Source organism: Heterocephalus glaber, unplaced genomic scaffold, assembly GCF_053883595.1.
Source record: "Heterocephalus glaber isolate CG9 unplaced genomic scaffold, H.glaber_assembly_v1.0 deba00001442, whole genome shotgun sequence".
NCBI lineage: Eukaryota > Metazoa > Chordata > Mammalia > Rodentia > Bathyergidae > Heterocephalus > Heterocephalus glaber.
Genome location: NW_028258296.1, coordinates 57,673,465 through 57,690,502, shown reverse-complemented (window position 1 = coordinate 57,690,502; position 17,038 = coordinate 57,673,465). Strand labels below are relative to the sequence as shown.

Genomic DNA, 17,038 nt, shown 5'->3' with positions numbered 1-17,038 from the left:
GGCCTCTTCCTTCTTTTGTGTATTTGAAAATTCTTTTAAAGGTTTAGCTGTTATCACCAAAACAAAAAGTGAGGAGTACAGATGTGTTGTTTTACTATAGCAATCTTTCTATGTATATGTATCCCATATGTACCTTAAGTATACACAATAAAATGTAGGATTTTTTTGTTTTTGCTTTGGTACCAGGGATTGAACACGGGACCTTGCACTTTCAAGGCAGGCAGCAGAACCACTGAGCTAAATCCCCAGCCCCAATAAAATGTTTTAAAAGAGAACATTTTCCAAATAAAAACTGAACAGAAAACCTCTCTATGTCTGACTCTCTCCATCACAGAAACAAATGCTTCACAAAGCCCTCCTGGGATCAACAACCCAGGTACCAGCAATCTGTAATCGCTGCTGTACCCACCCTGTCCCCTCTGCCTGTAGCTTCACAGACACACACACACACACACACACACTCACACACACCCGTACACCAGCACCAGGCCAGATGAACAAGGGTGTCAGAGCAGAGTGTGCCAGGGGAAAGTGCAGCGATCACCAAGTAGAAATCCCAGTACCATGGCCAGTGCCCCAGAGGCCGAGGGGAAGGTTCCAAGTCTGCAGAGCTCAGAGCAACCCCAAGGAAAGCTGAACCCCATTCCCGGGGAACAAAGAAAGTACTGGGAGATCTTCAGCCCTTCAGGGGTTCTTTAAGAATGATTAGCCCTCTCAGTCAGATGTGGTGGTACACGCCTGTAATCCCAGCACTCGGGAGGCTGAGGCAGGAGGATTGCAGAGAGTTCGAGGCCAGCATGGACTACATAGTGAGTTCAAGGCCAGCCTGAATTACATAGTGAGACTCTGTCTAAAAAAACCAAACCAAAGCCAGAAAAAAAAAAATACACACAAGTTGTTGTACATATTGTTCAGTGGGGAAGGACTTATTTGTGAGTTATGTGATCCCAATAGTGTGATCCCCTCTCCCACTTTTTTCAGTGCTGAGGATCAAACTCTACCACTGACCTCTACCACTGAACTACATTCCCAGCCCCTGACCACCACTTTAAAAAAGAACAAACACAACAGCAACAAAAACCTCTGTGTAGATGAACATATGTTTGTGAGAACATGGAATGAGTACAGGGGGATACTTTCCAGAACATGTTATCTCAGAGGGATGAGGATTCTTTTTTAATGAAAACTTGGTAAGTGGTTTCTAAAACTTACCTGGAATGTGCCTGGTCCTGTATTCAACCCCAACACCAAAAACACAAACAACAAATTCCTGTATGTGTGAGTTGTAATGAGCATGGGCAGATACTTCATCAGTAACTTAACTATAGATGCTTAGTGATCCAGTTATCCAGTGCTATGTAACAAACCGTGGCAAAGCTTAGCTGGCTGCAGTGGCTATAATCCAGCTACTCAGGAGGCTAAGGAAGAAAGATCACAAGTTCAAGACCAGCCTGGGCAACTCAGTGAGGCTCTACCTCAACATAGAAAGGGCTGGGATGTAGCTAGGGGCTTCCTGAGTTCAACCCCCAGTACACCAAACAACAAACACAAAATTTAGCAGCTTGAAACAATGACATTATGTTTGCTCACAAAGTTGCAGATTGTGTAGGGCTCAGGGGGCTGCAGAATAGGTGGCAGGCTCCCTTACTCCCATGTCTGGCCTTTCCTGCTGGCTGTCACTTGTGCCTCAGCTGGGTTCCGATGAGACACCTACACTACAGCTTTCCAGGCACCTGCTCGCGCTCCCTCACAACATGGCTGGGGTCCGGCACACGCACTTAGGCAGCAAAGAGGGGGCTGTGTGACCTCTTCTAACCTAGACTCAAAAGCCATGAGACATCACCCCCACCACATGCCACTGCCTCCCCAGAAAGGTCCCGGAACTCGGCTCCACCTCTCAACAGGGAAGCAACAAGGATCTGAAATAGTGTGTGGGACCAGAAATGTTTCGTGGCCACATTTGAAAACTACAAGCTCACACACACAGGAGTGTTCTGGTGTTGGGGTTGAGCACAGAGCCATACCACTGACCTACTCCCCCAGCTCCAGGAATAGCTTCTTTTAAATTAACAAAACTAATAACAGAAAAATTTTGACACTAAAAACAAAGATATACTATATAATTGCATTGTTTAAAACAGCGCACAGTGGGCCTGGTGGTGTCACATGCCTGTAATCCCAGCACTCCGGAGGCTGAGGCAGGAGGATCACCAGGAGCTCAAGGCCAGCCTGGGCTACATAGTGAGTTCAAGGCTACCCTGAATTACAGAACAAGACCCTGTCTCAAAAACAAAACAAAACAAACCAGTATGCAGTATTATGAGTAGAGGAATAAAATCAATGAAAGAGTATAATGTCCAATAGGCATGGCCTGTAACACCGGCACTGAGGGAGGATGAGGCAGGAAACTTGAAACCTGAAGTCCCACCATTTACCGAGACCCTGACTCAAGTTAAAAAAAATAAAAAGGGCTAGCAATATAGCTAAACAGTCAAGTACCCCTGTACTTGACCCGGTCAAGTAAAGGTTCAATCCCTAGTACCACCCCACCCCACCCCACCCCCAAAATAGTATAAAGCTCAGAAACAACTCCAGCTATACAAGGTAGCTTAGTATGTAATAAAAGTATATGATGGGCACGGAGGGGATGGGGTTTAGCTCAGTGGTAGAGCCCTTACCTAGTGTATATAATGCCCTGGGTTCAATCCCTAGCACTGCAAAAGGAAAAAATACAGATAAAACTGTAAACTGGGCATGGTTATAATCCCAGCACTCTGGGAGGCTGAGGCAGAAGGATTGCAAATTTGAGCCCAGCCTAGGCAGCTGGCAACTTAGTGAAACCCTGTCTAAAAATTTAAAATTCAAATTAAAAAAAATTTTTAAATTCAAAAATGAGCCAGGGATGTATCAGTACTAAGACCCTTGGTTCAATCCCCAGTGCCAGGAATAAATAAATGAATAAATAAACAAATAAATAAATAAGAGTATAGAGGAAAAGAAAAGTTAGAAGGTATGTTAAAATACCAGAGCCTGAGGTGAAACACGCCTGTAATCCCAGTGCTTGGGAAGGTAAGGCAGGAGGATGAATGGCCAACAGTTCAAGACCAGCCTGGGCTACATCTAGAGACTATCTCAAAAAACAAAAACAAAACATACAACAACAAAAAGAAATAGAAAACTTACTTATAAGGAGGAAATGATAAATGTATTGAAATGACTGTCTATCCACTTGGAAAACAAATTAAATTAGACACCATGGAAGAGATCAACTGGGAACAACCGCTCCCAAATCCATTTTCCCTTGCCCACCATGAGTAACTTCTGTCCTTAATTTTACAGTAATAATTTTATTGCTTTTCATTACCCCATTCTAACCATATATGTATTGATCCACAAATAATATATGGTTCTGTTTTCCTTGACATTAAATATTCACAAAATGCACCACACCATATGTTTTTTGGGGGTGGGGAGGGACTGGGGATTAAACCCAGGGGTGTCCTGCCACTGAGGTATAATCCCAGCCTTTTTTATTTTTTTATTTTTAGGCAAGGTCTTACTAAATTGCCCAGGCTGGTCTCGAATTTTTGATCCTCCCGCCTCAGCCTCTTGCTTAAATGGGCTTACAGCCCTGCACCACCACACCTGGCATACTGTATGTTTTCTTCTGAGTTCTTTCTGTTTCTGAACTTCCTCTCCGTGGCTGAGAGCAGCAGCGGTAGCTCATTCCTCTCCATAGCTGTGTGACATCCTAGCATATGAAGACACCACAACTTTTATCAAGCTACTGTTGAACATTTGTCATTTCCAGATTTTGCTAAAGCAAGCACAGAGACTGCAGGCGGTACTGCTGGTGTCTTTAGGGCGGATGCTCACAATAGGACTGCTGAGACATTCACATATACTGAGATACATAATTGACTTCAGCAAGCAACATTGAGTCCTTTTTAAAATGATTATACATTACAATTTACACTCCTATAGCAGTAGATGAGAGCTGCTAGTCCACAGTCACGCCAACCCTCAATGTTGCCTAATTTAAAAATTTTACCAATTCACTGGTGTTGGGAGCAATGCTACATAATTTTAGGGAAAAAAATCCTAGTTCTCCTGCCTAGAGGGCAGCTACGGCATTTTGAGACATAATTCCATTTTGACCCCAAGTCACAACTGAGACCTCAATGATCCGGTGATGCTGTGATGCTCCAGGACAAGATTACACCAGCTGAAGACATCCTGGGAGGAACAAAATCTTCATCTACTCAGTTCCTCATTGTTCTTGGATTGTTACACTTTGTTTATGCCTATGTACTGAACTCTCTGCAAGTCATTTCTTACACCTTATTTATCCCGATGTTCTGAACTCTCTGTCCTGAGACATTTGTTACATTTGTTTCTCCTGACTTACTGAATAAAAGATGCGGTAAACTAGGGGCTTTTTTTTTTTTTTTTTTTTTTTTTTTGAGAAGAAGCTGACCTTTGGGTCTGATCAGTGCTGCTCTGGGCAGCAAAGACCAAAGCCCGAAGCTAACTGCACCTTTTATTCAGTACATCGGGGAGAAACAAATGAAACAAATGACTTGCAGAGTTCAGTACATGGGCATAAACAAAGTGTAACAATCCAAGAACAATGAGGAACTGAGTAGATGAAGATTTTGTTCCTCCCAGGATGTCTTCAGCTGTTGTAATCTTGTCCTGGAGCATTACAGCATCACCGGATCATTGAGGTCTCAGTTGTGACTGGGGGCCAAAATGGAATTATGTCTCAAAATGCCATAGCTGGCCTCTAGGCAGGAGAACTAGGATTTCTCCCTAAAGTTATGTAGCATTGTTCCCGACACACTGGCTTTGAAATGATCTTATTGCTTTAATTCCCATTTTTCTGGTCATTGTAGTACACAGCCTCTCCTATGTTTATGGGTCATTTCTGCTTCTTTTATGAAATTCCTGTTTATTTCTTCTGACCATGTTTTAAAATTTGGCTACCTTTTTACTTTTTTATTTGTAAAAGTCTTTATAAATTCCAGATAACAACTGTCAGTTACATGCCTTAAAAATATCTTATCTCAATTTGTACCTTGTCTTTGTATTCCTCTTATAGTGATTTTCTTTTCTTTTCTTTTTTTTGTATCAGGGATCGAACTCAGGACCGTGCACTTGTGAAGCAGGTGGTTGAACCACTGAGCTAAATCCCTAGTCCTTATAGTGATTTTTTTGTGTGTCTTTTGTTTTGTTTTCTTGAGGCAGGGTCTCACTACACAGCTCAGGCTGACGTTGAACTCACTACGTACCTCAGGTTAGTTTGAAAGTCTCACAGATCCACCTGGCTCAGCCTCTTGAGTCCTGAGATCATAGTTATGTGCCACCATACCTAGCCTTATAGTGATTTTTAAAATAAAATTAAATTTTTAGTATTCATGTCTCTGAATTTATCAACATTTTTTTATGGTTCATATTTTTGTGTTTGTTTAATAAATTCATTTCCAGTGTTGGTAGTTATTATACAATAGTGCCGATGTGCAATTCTGAATCTAGACAGCCTAGGGCAATTAATAACCTTGGGCAAATTATTAACCGCTCAATGCCCCAGTCTCCTTATCTGTAAAATGGGATAATCATAATGCCTGAGAGTCGCTGTGAGATAAACAGGTAACATATATGAAACCCTTAGTACTGTACCCAGTACATATTAAGGTCTAAATAAATATTTGTTATTATAATAATTATCGGATTTTTTTTTAGTGGTACTAGAGATTGAACCCAGAGCCTTTGGATTGAACTGTATCTCCAGCCCTTTTTTATTTTTTATTTTGAGACAGGGTCTGGCTAAGTTGTCCAGGCAAGATTCAAACTTGCAGTCCTCTTGCCTCAGCCTTCCCAAAGTGTGGATAATTGTTATTTTTACTTCTCAGGGAAAAGACCATGCCTTATTCAGCTTTGTATCCCCAGCTCTTAGCAAAATACCTGGCATGAATAAATAGTTCTGTGTTTTTCCCATCTCTGGTCTCCCCCTGCCTCTCAACTCACCTTCCATAAAGCTGTCAAAATATTCTTCCTTATATAGCTATGATACTTTCTCTCCTCTCACTTAAACTTCCAATTATTCTGTTCCTTGCAAACGTTTAAGCAGCAAAATTTACCCCAATTCTGTATCCTGGATTCCCCTTCACACAGGTGTGTGTGTGGGGGGGTTCCATCAGCCACTACCCATTCATTCAAAAGCACTGCAAACGTGTATATGCAGGCTAGGGCAGTGTTCAGAAGATGGACTCTGAAGGAAACTGCCTGTCCCTGGATCCAAAGTCCAGCACTTACTCTATCTGTGGCTGTGGACAGGACCCTTCGCCTCTCCAAATCTCAGCATCCTCATCTGTAAAACATCCTCATCTGTAAAACAAAGACAGGAACAGCACCAGCACCTACACTGTGTACATCACATGACGTGTCTAGTGTTTGTTATGATGTCTGACAGACAGTCAAGACCAAACACATTTTCACTGTTATTAGAATACCTTCTTACTAGTTTATCCTTGTTCTCCCAGACCCAGAGAAGCTGGTAGCTTGGAAATGGAGGCTGTAAAGGGCCTCCTTGGTGATGAGATCAGACACCACAGCTGCCTTCTTTACAAAAAGCACATCGTTGATAATGAGCCTGGAGAAATGAGGACTGCAAATGTGATTTGGGGTATAACATCTCCAATATGCAGAACAAAATAAATAAATCTATCCATTTAAAAGGGTGTCAGCTGGGGCACAGGTGCGTGCCTGTAATCCCAGCACTCTGGGAGGCTGAGGCAGGGAAAGAAACACCTGGGAAATACAGCTCAGTGCGAAGCACTGGGTTCAATCCCCAGGACTGCAGGAGGGGTGATGGGGAAGGTTGTCAATCTGGAGTCTGTGACCTTCTTGAAATCGGATGCAAACCTTAATCTGCAGGTGCATCTCTTTCCTGGCAAAGGATCCACTGCTTTTATCTAATTCGTGGCCTTAAAAAGTCCTAAGAGCGTTAAGAACCCTTGACCTATGCAGTTCTCAGAGGGTGTTTCCCGTGCGGTCTGGCACCCCCTGGGGGAATGAATGAGTCAAAATCCCAGCGTCCAGCAAGTGCGATGGGGGGGGGCGGGGGGCGGCGCTAGCAAGACCTGGGATAAAACACACCCGGAAAACCAGGGAACACTATGGGTTCCTCGGTTTCAGCCTAATGTGGTGCAGCTGCGGAGGCCCTGAGGCCTCCACCGAGAGCCTGGTGGTCGTGGTCGTGGGTTTTCTGCGTTCGGCTGTGAGGGGCGAGATGGTTCAACTTGTTTTACATCAAAGGGGAGTTATAAGAGTTTATAGTGAATCTCCATCGCCATTACTCATAATTTTCTAGTTACTTTATCATCTACTTATTATTTTCTTGCGGCAGCGCTGACGCGCGAAGGTCGAACTGAAACCACAGGAGAGGGCAGAAGACAAGAAACCTCCACGGGAACCCATGCACGGGTTTGCGTCCTGCGGTTCCTTTAAGAGAAGAACCTCTTGGGACCGGCAGTCCCTACGGACCCCAGTTTTAACTGAAACCTAATCCGGACTTCCCCCTCTGGACTCAAATAAGACCAACTTTGGATTTTCCCTCCCCTATTGACCAATCAGATTCTGTTACCAGGCAGACTTCAGCAGCCGCCTGTGCGAGCCCGGCGCCTTCGGTCTCCGGGTAGCAGCAACAACCAATCACCAAGCAGGTCGTTCGTGTATCCAGGCAGATCGCGTCGACTACAGCCATTCAGAAAAAGGAAAATAAAGCAACGCAGGAGCTGGCTGGACCGGGACCGTGGGGCTGGGCTGGAGTGAAGGTGGCTACGAGGTAGTTTCTCTTCCTGCCTTACCTTTATTTGTGCTTGTGTTGGAAGGCGACTCTTCAGAGGTAGGGAGGGGGCGATAGGAGATGGGAAGCGAACAGAAAAAGATGCCGGCTGTATTTTCAACGGCTGCTTCACCCATGTGCACATGCCCCGAATCCAGGACCCCCTTCTCCCTGCCGGGCTTCCTCCGCCCAGCCCAGGAGTCCGTCGCCCCGCGTGCCCCTCGGCGGCAGCCGGGGATTGAAGGGCGGGGGGCCGGAGGGCCGGGGTCGCGCGTCGGGGCGGGCGATGACGTGTCGCTGTGGGGAGCGGGCGGCGCGCGGGCCGTGGCGAGATGAAGTCCTGAGAACTTGGGCCTGGTCCCCCCCTACCCCGAGCGAGGGCGGGCAGAAGTCTGTTCGTATCCTTTCTGACCTGCCAGGCGAAATCTTGATGAGGAATATACTCGCGATTTGGAGAACTTTGTTGTTGCTGGGGGAGGGGGTGTCAGAGGAGAAATGAACATTTCTTTCTAACGTAGATTTCCAATCCTCCTTCTCTTCCTTTACATTTTTCCAGATTTAGGAGACTTCAGAAAAGTGGGGCAGGTAGAATGGAGATGGCAGAGGTAGAGACCTCTACCTCTTTAGATGGGGTTTAGATGGGCCTGATGAAATAATGGAATAATTTCTAATTTTTGGAGAAGGCAAAAGTGGTGAAAAAAGACCACTGGGGAGATTTAGAGGCTTTGTCTGTTTCTCTGTCTTTCTGGGCAGAGAGATAAAAACTGCCCTAAGTTACATCTTCATGCTCTGTCCCCTCAGCTCTAACCCCATGCTGGGATGGCTGAAGATGAGCCTGATGCTAAAAGCCCCAAGACTGGGGCAAGGGCACCCCAAAGCGGTGCTGAGGCTGGGGAACCTACCACACTTATTCAAAGGCTCCGAGGTACCATTTCGTAAGTACCTGTCACCGCCTCCAAATCCTGTTCCAGACTTCTGGATAGATCCCAGTAGCACTTCACTTCCTCTGGGGATGAGCTGCCTCCAGAGAGAGCAGAGAGAGATTCCTAGTCCTGACAGCAGTTCTTGAGGGCCTTCTAAGCATTTTAACCCACCCCACCCCCAAGCAGTCCAACAAAGGGATGGGGAAACCTTGTGTGTGACCTCTAGCTTTCTGTTGTCCACAGCAAGGCCGTGCAGAACAAAGTAGAAGGAATCCTGGTAAGCACCTTGGGAAGAGGGCAGTGAAGTGGTGGCATTGGTAGGGATGGGGATGGCGGGGACAAAGTGGATGAATGGAAGGTTTATATGGGAGATGCACTGTTGTCAGATCATTGGCTTTGGGTTGGGTGTCAGGAGGATCAAGAGTTCAAGCCTAGCCTGGGCAACTTAGACCTTGTCTCAAAATTTAAAAATCAGCCAGGGATTTAGCTCAGTGGCTCCCCGCCTGCCCCACGAATGGAAGGACCTGAGTTTGATCCCCAGTACCATTAAAAAAAATTTTTTTTAAATCAAAAGGGCTGTGGATGTGGCTTGGTACAAAGGCCCTGGATTCAATCCCCAGTACGACATAGAAAACAAATCATTAGTTTTGCAACTTGCTCCGGTTTGAGCTTCTTCTTCATCTCTCTGAGACCTCCCAATAGCAGCCTAGTAGAGCTGATGGTGGTCCCTCTGGTCCCCCTTCCATGGAAGCCCACAGGGATCAAACCCTGGGCCTAGTGCATGCTAGGCAAGTGCTCCACTCCTGAGCTGCAGCTCCAGTCTCAAATTTTTAAGGTCCATTTCAGTCTCAGAACCTCTAAGTTCAGCTGGATTTTGTGGTACAAATCAGAGGGTCCTACATTAGATTCTTCTGGACCTTATTATTTCTCCTGTCTGTGTTCCCTCTCACCTCAGCAAGATGTACAGAAATTCTCAGACAACGACAAGCTGTATCTCTACCTTCAGCTCCCCTCGGGGCCCAGCACTGGAGACAAAAGGTAGGTTTGGTGGCAGAGTTTTAAGTATCAGAGGTCCTGAGCCTTAGAGACCATCTCACTGGAAAGGGCGAGGTGAGTAGAAGACTTACAGCTGCTGTCCTTGCCTTGGCTTAGTTTAGCAGGGAAAGGTAGATTCTGGGTGAATTGGTCCAGCACAAACCAGGCCAACTGTCAGGGTCTCAGTAACGCTTGTCCCTTTTACTTCCCTTTCAGCTCAGAGCCAAGCACGCTCAGCAATGAGGAGTACATGTATGCCTACAGGTGGATCCGCAACCACCTGGAGGAGCACACAGACACCTGTCTACCAAAGCAGAGTGTTTATGATGCTTATCGGTGGGTGAAGCGTTGGTGCCTGGGTTGGTGGGCCTACACCCTTATCCCTGCAGAGCTCCTTGCCTTGGTAGAGCCTTTTTGTGTGTGTGTGTGAGATACTCTGGACTGAATCCAGGATCTCTGTACTGAGCTACAGCCCCAGCCCTTTCTTATTTTTAATTTTGAAACAGGGTCACTAAGTTGCCTTGGCTGGGTTTGAACAACTTGTGATCTTTCTGCCTCAGCCTCCGAGAGGGCTGGGATTACAGGCATGTGCCGTGCCCATTTTAGATCCTATCTTTTTAAAGAGTTCCCTACATGTGATCCCTCGGGGCCCTCTGAACCCACCCACAGCCTTTCCCCTGTCCTCCCTCTCGGCTCCTCACTCCTCAGGAAGTACTGCGAGAGTCTGGCCTGTTGCCGTCCACTCAGTACAGCCAACTTTGGCAAAATCATCCGAGAGATCTTCCCTGACATCAAGGCCCGAAGGCTTGGCGGCCGGGGCCAGTCCAAGTATCCTTGCCTGGAGAGGCTGGGGTTGGAGGACCTGGGGAAGAAAACAGGACTTGGAGGGCCAGGAGTGGAAATGGCCTAACCTGGCTTGGGGAGGGGCGGGGAGTGTTGGCTGCTCCTTAACTTGTGTCAGATACTGCTACAGTGGTATACGAAGGAAGACCTTGGTATCTATGCCACCTCTCCCTGGACTTGACTTAAAGAGTTCTGAGAGTGTAAGTAGCAACCTTTGGCTCCACTCTTTTCTCTCAGGTAAAAGTCAGAGGTCTGTGGGACATGTTTTGAGGGCCAGCGCTGTCTAGGTCATTGTGTGTGTTCTGTGTGCCTCTCTGGCTGTGCTGTGGGCGAGGCAGAGGAGAAGGAATCTGTGGGCGTCTCTTTGGGGTGGTCAGAGACTGTTCCCATCTGCAGCCTGCTCTCTCTGGGCAACAGGGTAGTAGTGGGGGGGTGGGGATTTAGTTTGGAGTGACTGCACATGTCCTTCCCCCTCTACAGCCAGAAGTGGGCCTGGAAGTAACCCCAGCACCTCGGGACGAACTGGTGGAGGCAGCCTGCGCCCTGACCTGTGACTGGGCAGAGCGGATCCTGAAACGGTCCTTCAGCTCCATTGTTGAGGTTGCCCGGTTCCTGCTGCAGCAGCATCTCATCTCTGCCCGGTCTGCACACGCCCATGTGCTTAAGGCCATGGGGCTTGCTGGTGGGTGGATCCTCTTGCATCTGAAATGCTCAGGCCCTTTCAGCTTTCACCTTGGAATCACCTTCTATTCCTGGAGACCCTTCTAAGATACGCTTTAGCCCTCTGCTTTCCCTGACTGTCCCAGCAGCCAGGCAGTCAGAATTACCTTGCTCCTCTCTTCCTCAGTTTCCCTCACCCTCACTCTGTTACCTTTTCTGGCACCTCTGCAGAAGAGGACGAACATGCCCCTCGAGAACGGTCATCTAAGTCCAGGAATGGTGTAGAGAACCCAGAGTGGGGAGCCCACAAGAAACCAGAGAGACTGGCCCAGGTAAGGAGCCTGATCTCCTAACTCTACCCCTGGCCACAGGCTTAGTACACCCTCCCGCCGGTGGGTCCCCTCCTTTCCCATCTCTTGTGCCTCCCATGCCTGTTTCCTTGGATACACAGTCTTCACGCCTTACTGTGATCCTCTTTTTTAGCCTCCTAAGGAGCCGGAAGCCTGGGCTGGGGCTAGCCCTCCAGCTCGTGGAGAGCGGAAGAAGAGTGTAATCGAGAGCTTGGCCCCAGCAGCCAGTAACCCACAGGTTAATGCCCTAGTAGCCCGGCTGCCTCTGCTCCTTCCCCGAGCCCCTCGCTCACTTATTCCACCGATCCAAGTTGCTTCACCCATCCTGGCCCCGAAGCTTTCTTCAGGCACCCTGAAAGTGGCTACGCTGCCTCTGCCCAGTAGGGCTGGCGGACCCCAGGCAGCTGTGCCCATCATTAACATGATCTTACCAACTGTTCCTGCTTTACCGGGGCCAGGGCCAGGGCCAGGGCCAGGGCCAGGGCCTGGGCCTGGGCTGGGACCAGGACCAGGACCAGGGCGAGCTCCACCTGGAGGACTGACTCAGCCCCAGGGCCCAGAGAACAGGGAGGTAGGCATTGGTGCTGACCCAGGATCCCATGACAAGGGTGCCAAGAGGACAGCAGAAGTGCCTGTGAGTGAGGCCAGTGGCCAGGACCCGCCAGCTAAAGCAGCAAAGCAGGACACAGAGGACCCAGCAAGTGATGCCAAAAGAAAACGGGGGCGCCCCCGAAAAAAGTCAGGTGGAAGTGGGGAAAGAAATTCTACCCCTGAGAAATCAGCAGCAGCTATGGACTCTGCCCAGTCCTCAAGGTTACCATGGGAGACCTGGGGCCCAAGAGGGGAAAGCAACTCAGCTGGAGGGGTAGAAAGGCCAGGGCCCAACCGAGAGGCTGAGCAGAGGGTGGTACTTCCCGGGGGTCAGGAGGATGGTGCTGTTTCTAAAGGAGGAAGGGTCCCTAGTTCCCGGCAAGCCAAAGAAGCAGAAGATAAAATTCCTCTCATCGCCCCCAAAGTGAGTGTCATCAAGGGCAGCAGAAGCCAAAAGGGAGGTCTTCAGGTGGTAAAGGGAGGGGCACACACTGCAGCACAGGGTAATAAAGGCTTAAAGGGGCACGTGCTTCCAAGTTCCTTAACTCCTGAGTGTAAAGACCCTAAGACGACACCCCCATGACGGCCAGATCACGGGGTAGGGTCCGTATCCCTATGTTAACTCTGCCTGGCTGCACTTGCTTCTTACTTGGTTTTCTTTCCCCGCGGAGTCCACTCTGTACAGATTGCTGAATCAACCAGTCTTACATACTGCCTGGTGGCTGCCTCTGACCTTTCCATCTCAATACTTTGGCTTCAGTGTAACCAATAAATCCATAGTAACCTAACCTGGGTCCCTGTGCCCTCCTGTGGGAAGACAGGGATGGGGTAAGTATGATGAATATATAGGTTAGGGGTCTTCTGGTTTTCAGTCATAGAAAACCTAATTCAGAATGGATTAGGATAAAAAGGATGGATTGGCTTATGAGTGGAAAAGGCCACGAGTAATGCTGGCTCCAGGTGATGCTTGACTAGGTATCTAATTGATTTTTAGTCTTGATGTTCCACCTAATGTAAAATCATCTTAAGCCTGGGCCACCTCATAGCTGCCAGCACTCCTGGATTATGTTTGCCCAGTTATGTATAACCAGGAATCTTAGCAAAAGTCTGAAAATTCGCTGTGATTAGTCCATCCTGAGCCTTGCCTGCCCCTGACCCACCAGTGTGGCCAGGAAGCTAGGATGCTAATGTGCTTATTCTGCATCATGGACCACCCTTTTGGGGAGAAGAGGGGCATCGGACTCCTCACAAGCAGATTCCCCAGGTGGAGCCCGGGGCCCGGGATCTGCTGGGAGGAGCTGACCCCCAGCTATAGCTATGAAGTACATGTGGTTCTAGGTAGCTTGGCTGAGGACAGCTCAACCTTCTTTTCTCCTCAATCTCGCATTTCCCTTACTGCGGCTGTAAGCTCTTTCCTCCTGTTCTAGTCTCTGGGAAGGAGAGGGAAGTCATTTTCTTTTCAGGGACTTTCAGTTAGCTTAGATGATAAGCCTTTTTTCCACCTACATCTCAGACATGGAGCTCCTCCCTTCTGTTCCGAATTTTCTCTTTCTTTTCACTCCTGCTTCCCTATCCCCCAATCTACTGCCACTTTCACCATCTACAGTGAAAAACTTCCTTCCTAGTCATTTCATTAAATTCATTCTGTATCTACTAGATGTCAGTCTCTTGTCACGTGTGTGTCGGGACTCGGCCAGGACTGCGGTTTAGGCCAGATGTGTGGAAGGAGGTAGTTCGGAGTTGGGGAGCACCTAAGGAAGGGGATTCAGACCTTCCAGGTTTGTCCTTGGGAAAAGCAGTAAATAAACTCGAATTTAGTGAGGACTTTGTCCTCTACTTAGGGTAGCTCATGTCAGGGAATCTTGGCTCTTCCCAAGAAATAGACCTTTCCTTCAGGGAGATGTCATTCATTTGTCCATTTATTTCCACCACCACAGATTTTTTTTAAAATTATAACGTCATAGTTTATATCTAGAAAGACTGTATAACATAGGGCCGGGGATTTAGCTCAGCAGTGCCACTGCCTGCCTCGCAAACACAAGGTCCCGAGTTCGATCCCTGGTACCAAAAAATACATATACATCCTGAATAAATTATGAAAGATAATAAGCACCTGTGTCCACCACTCAAATCTATACATTAAAATTAGAAATACCAGGGCCAGGGGCCAGGGATTTAGCTCAGTGGTTCGGGTGCTTGCCTTGAAAGCTCAAGGTCCCGAGTTTGGTCTCCGGTACAAAAAAAAAAAAAAAAATACCAGGGCTAGGGATGTAGCTCAGTGCTGCCCATACCTGGCTTGCAAGCGCAAAGTCCTGAGTTTGATCCCCAGTACCAAAAAAATAGAAATACCATTGAGTTTGTGTTCCTCCCTGTCCTGTCCCCTTGCTGCTTCTGAGAGGTAACCACTGTCCTTAACTTTATTAATGATTTGTTTTATATGTGTGTGTGTGTGTGTATTTTAATCATGTATATATTCTTTTTAAATGTATTGTTTGGTTTCTGGCTTTACAAAAGCTTTAGACTTTACTAGTCCCTTGAGGTTTGCTTTTTTGCACTTAGCATTGTTTGTAAGAGTCATCCATGCTGTTGCGCTAGCTGTGATTCATCTGTTTTCATGTGTATAGTATTCTGTCAAGTGCATAAAACAAGTTATTTGGCCATTCACCTGTCAGTGGATATTTGGGCTGTTTCCAGCTTCTCGCTATTACAAACAATGCTGCTATGAACATTCTTGTACATGTTACTGCCTTTGTTTTTAGTAAGATTTCTAGGGAAGTTTCTAAGATGGTCCTTTTAGTCTGTACACTCTGGGTTGGGAACTGTTTCTGCTTGTCTTATTCTCCGGAAGAGTTCACATCAGAATGAAATGAATTGTTCCTTGAATATCTGGTAAAACTTACTTGTAAAACCATCTGAGCCTGATACTTCTTTGTGGGAATCATTTTAACTACTGGTTTAGTTTCTTTATAACTTCTATTTGGGCTTTCTTTGTTCTTCCTTCTTTCCCTGTTTCCTCTTTCTTCTCAGTACTAGGGGTTGAATCCAAAACCTTCATACTGAGCTACAGCCTTTGTATTTTCAGACACAGTCTTGCTAACTTGCTAAATTCCCCAGGCTGGGTTTAAACTTGCTGTTCACCAGCCTCAGCCTCCCAGGGTGCTGGCATTACATATGTGGACCTCCACTCCACACTTCTACACTCCACAGATTTTTCTGGGTTATACAGTATTTTCATTATTTAGCTCTAAAAAATATTTAAATTATCTTTGAGACTTTTTTGTTATTACAGTACTGGGGATTGAACCCAGGGCCTTTGCACTGAGCTACATTCACAACCCTTTTAAAATTTGAAACAAGAGCTCACTAAGTTGCACAGGCTGGGCTTGATCTTGTGATCCTCCTGCTTCAGCCTCCCAGAGTGCTGAGATTACAGGGATGCACCACCATGGCTGGCTCCCTTTGAGACTTTTTTGACTTATCAAAACTTTTTTTCTGTATTTGATATTGGGCATCAAACCTAGGGCCTCACACTCTACCACTGAGCCACACACCCCCATAACCCTTCATGAGTTTTTTGTTCATTGGTTTTTGGTTTTTTGAGACAGAGTCTCACTATGTAGCCCAGGCTGGCCTTGAACTCACAGTGATCCTCCTGCCTTAGCCTCCTGACTGCTGGGATTACAGGCATGTACCACTATGCCCAGCTGCTCTTGAATTATTTAGAAAAGGTTTTTTTGGGGGGTGGGGTGAGACAGGGTCTTAATATGTAGACCAGGCTGGCCTTGAACTTGTGGTGACCCTCCTACCTCAGCCTCCAGTCTAGGATTACAGGGATGTGCCACCAGGCCTGGCCCTATAACTTTCCAAATGTCTAGAAATTTAAAGTTTTTATCATTTTAACCATTTGTGTTTAGAGAATATGGTGTCCCTGATACCAATTCTTTTAAATGCATTGGGGTTACTTTAAGTATAAATCTGTCTTGTTTTGTGCTGACTCTTGCCAATGGTAGCTTGTTTCCTTGTAAATTTTTTTATTTTCGGGTTTTGAACTCATATTTTGTTAAACTTAATCTACAGGGATCTCGAGGGGCTAAACTGGGCTCCTTTCCTCTAGGGAAGATCTGCATTTGCTCCTGCCAGGAGCCAAGGGTCCTGACCTGGGACTGCATCAGCCCCTTCAGGGTCTGGGTTTAACCTGGGTGTGGTGGTGACACCCATAACCCCAGCATTCGGGAACAGTGGAAGTTAAAGCCCAGCTGGGACTTAGTGAGATTCTCAAAATAAAAAATACGGCAAGGCTGGGGATGTAGCTTACTGCACAGGTCCTGCGTTCAATCCCCAGTACCCCCCCCCACACACAAACTCCAGGGTTAGTGAACTTGTAGCTCAGTGGTAGCATGTTCACCTAGTATGTAGTGCAAGGCCCTGGGTTCAGAAAAAGCAAAAAATAGAGTCCAGGTTTAATTGAGGAATCTCAGGCTCTTCACCCCTTCTGTGGCTGGACACAGCCCTAGCTTCGCCATTGGTCCCCAGGGCAAACCTGCTTCTTTCACCACGTGCTGCTCATTCTGTATATCCCAGTTTCTGCTTAAAGTTGTGGGTTTTTTTCTCCTAAAATGTCAGAAGTAGGAATTCATTAATGTGGTTTTGATATTTTCCTTTTCTTAAATGCTAGGCACCTGTTAGAAGCAGAGTTCCTTAGACTCTGCCCTCACGCATTCTGGTTGGGCAGACAGACAGTGAGCAGTGGTGGCACACGTGAGCCTTGGGAGCCATGCCCCAGCACCATG

The 17,038-nt window shown here is 47.0% G+C and overlaps 2 protein-coding genes across 3 annotated transcripts in view; one reads left to right on the top strand and one right to left on the bottom strand.

Annotated features, from left to right (window-relative positions):
* LOC106010118 (uncharacterized) overlaps positions 1-17,038 on the bottom strand; it is a 57,056-nt gene that overhangs the window by 33,921 nt on the left and 6,097 nt on the right. The window contains exon 1 of one of the 2 annotated variants that reach the window (XM_087213416.1): positions 7,869-8,030. The exons of the other annotated variant lie outside the window; for it this stretch is intronic. The gene's annotated coding sequence lies outside the window, so the exon portion shown is untranslated. Of the gene's footprint in view, positions 1-7,868; positions 8,031-17,038 lie in introns of those variants that run through there. 2 annotated transcript variants of the gene reach the window in all.
* Positions 8,153-15,159, top strand: Rfx5 (regulatory factor X5). Its single transcript, XM_087213413.1, has 10 exons — positions 8,153-8,240; positions 8,648-8,781; positions 9,013-9,046; positions 9,725-9,807; positions 10,021-10,140; positions 10,513-10,632; positions 10,766-10,847; positions 11,128-11,329; positions 11,539-11,639; positions 11,791-15,159. The coding sequence occupies exons 2-10, from the start codon at positions 8,666-8,668 to the stop codon at positions 12,829-12,831; spliced, it is 1,899 nt and encodes a 632-aa protein (XP_087069539.1). The 5' UTR covers positions 8,153-8,240; positions 8,648-8,665; the 3' UTR covers positions 12,832-15,159.

Coding starts and splice junctions, on each gene's coding strand:
- Rfx5 (XM_087213413.1), top strand. CDS start 8,666: ATGGCTGAAGATGAGCCTGATGCTAAAAGCCCCAAGACTGGGGCAAGG. Junction 9,808..10,020: donor CCCAGCACTGGAGACAAAAG/GTAGGTTTGGTG, acceptor CTTCCCTTTCAG/CTCAGAGCCAAGCACGCTCA. Junction 11,330..11,538: donor TAAGGCCATGGGGCTTGCTG/GTGGGTGGATCC, acceptor GCACCTCTGCAG/AAGAGGACGAACATGCCCCT.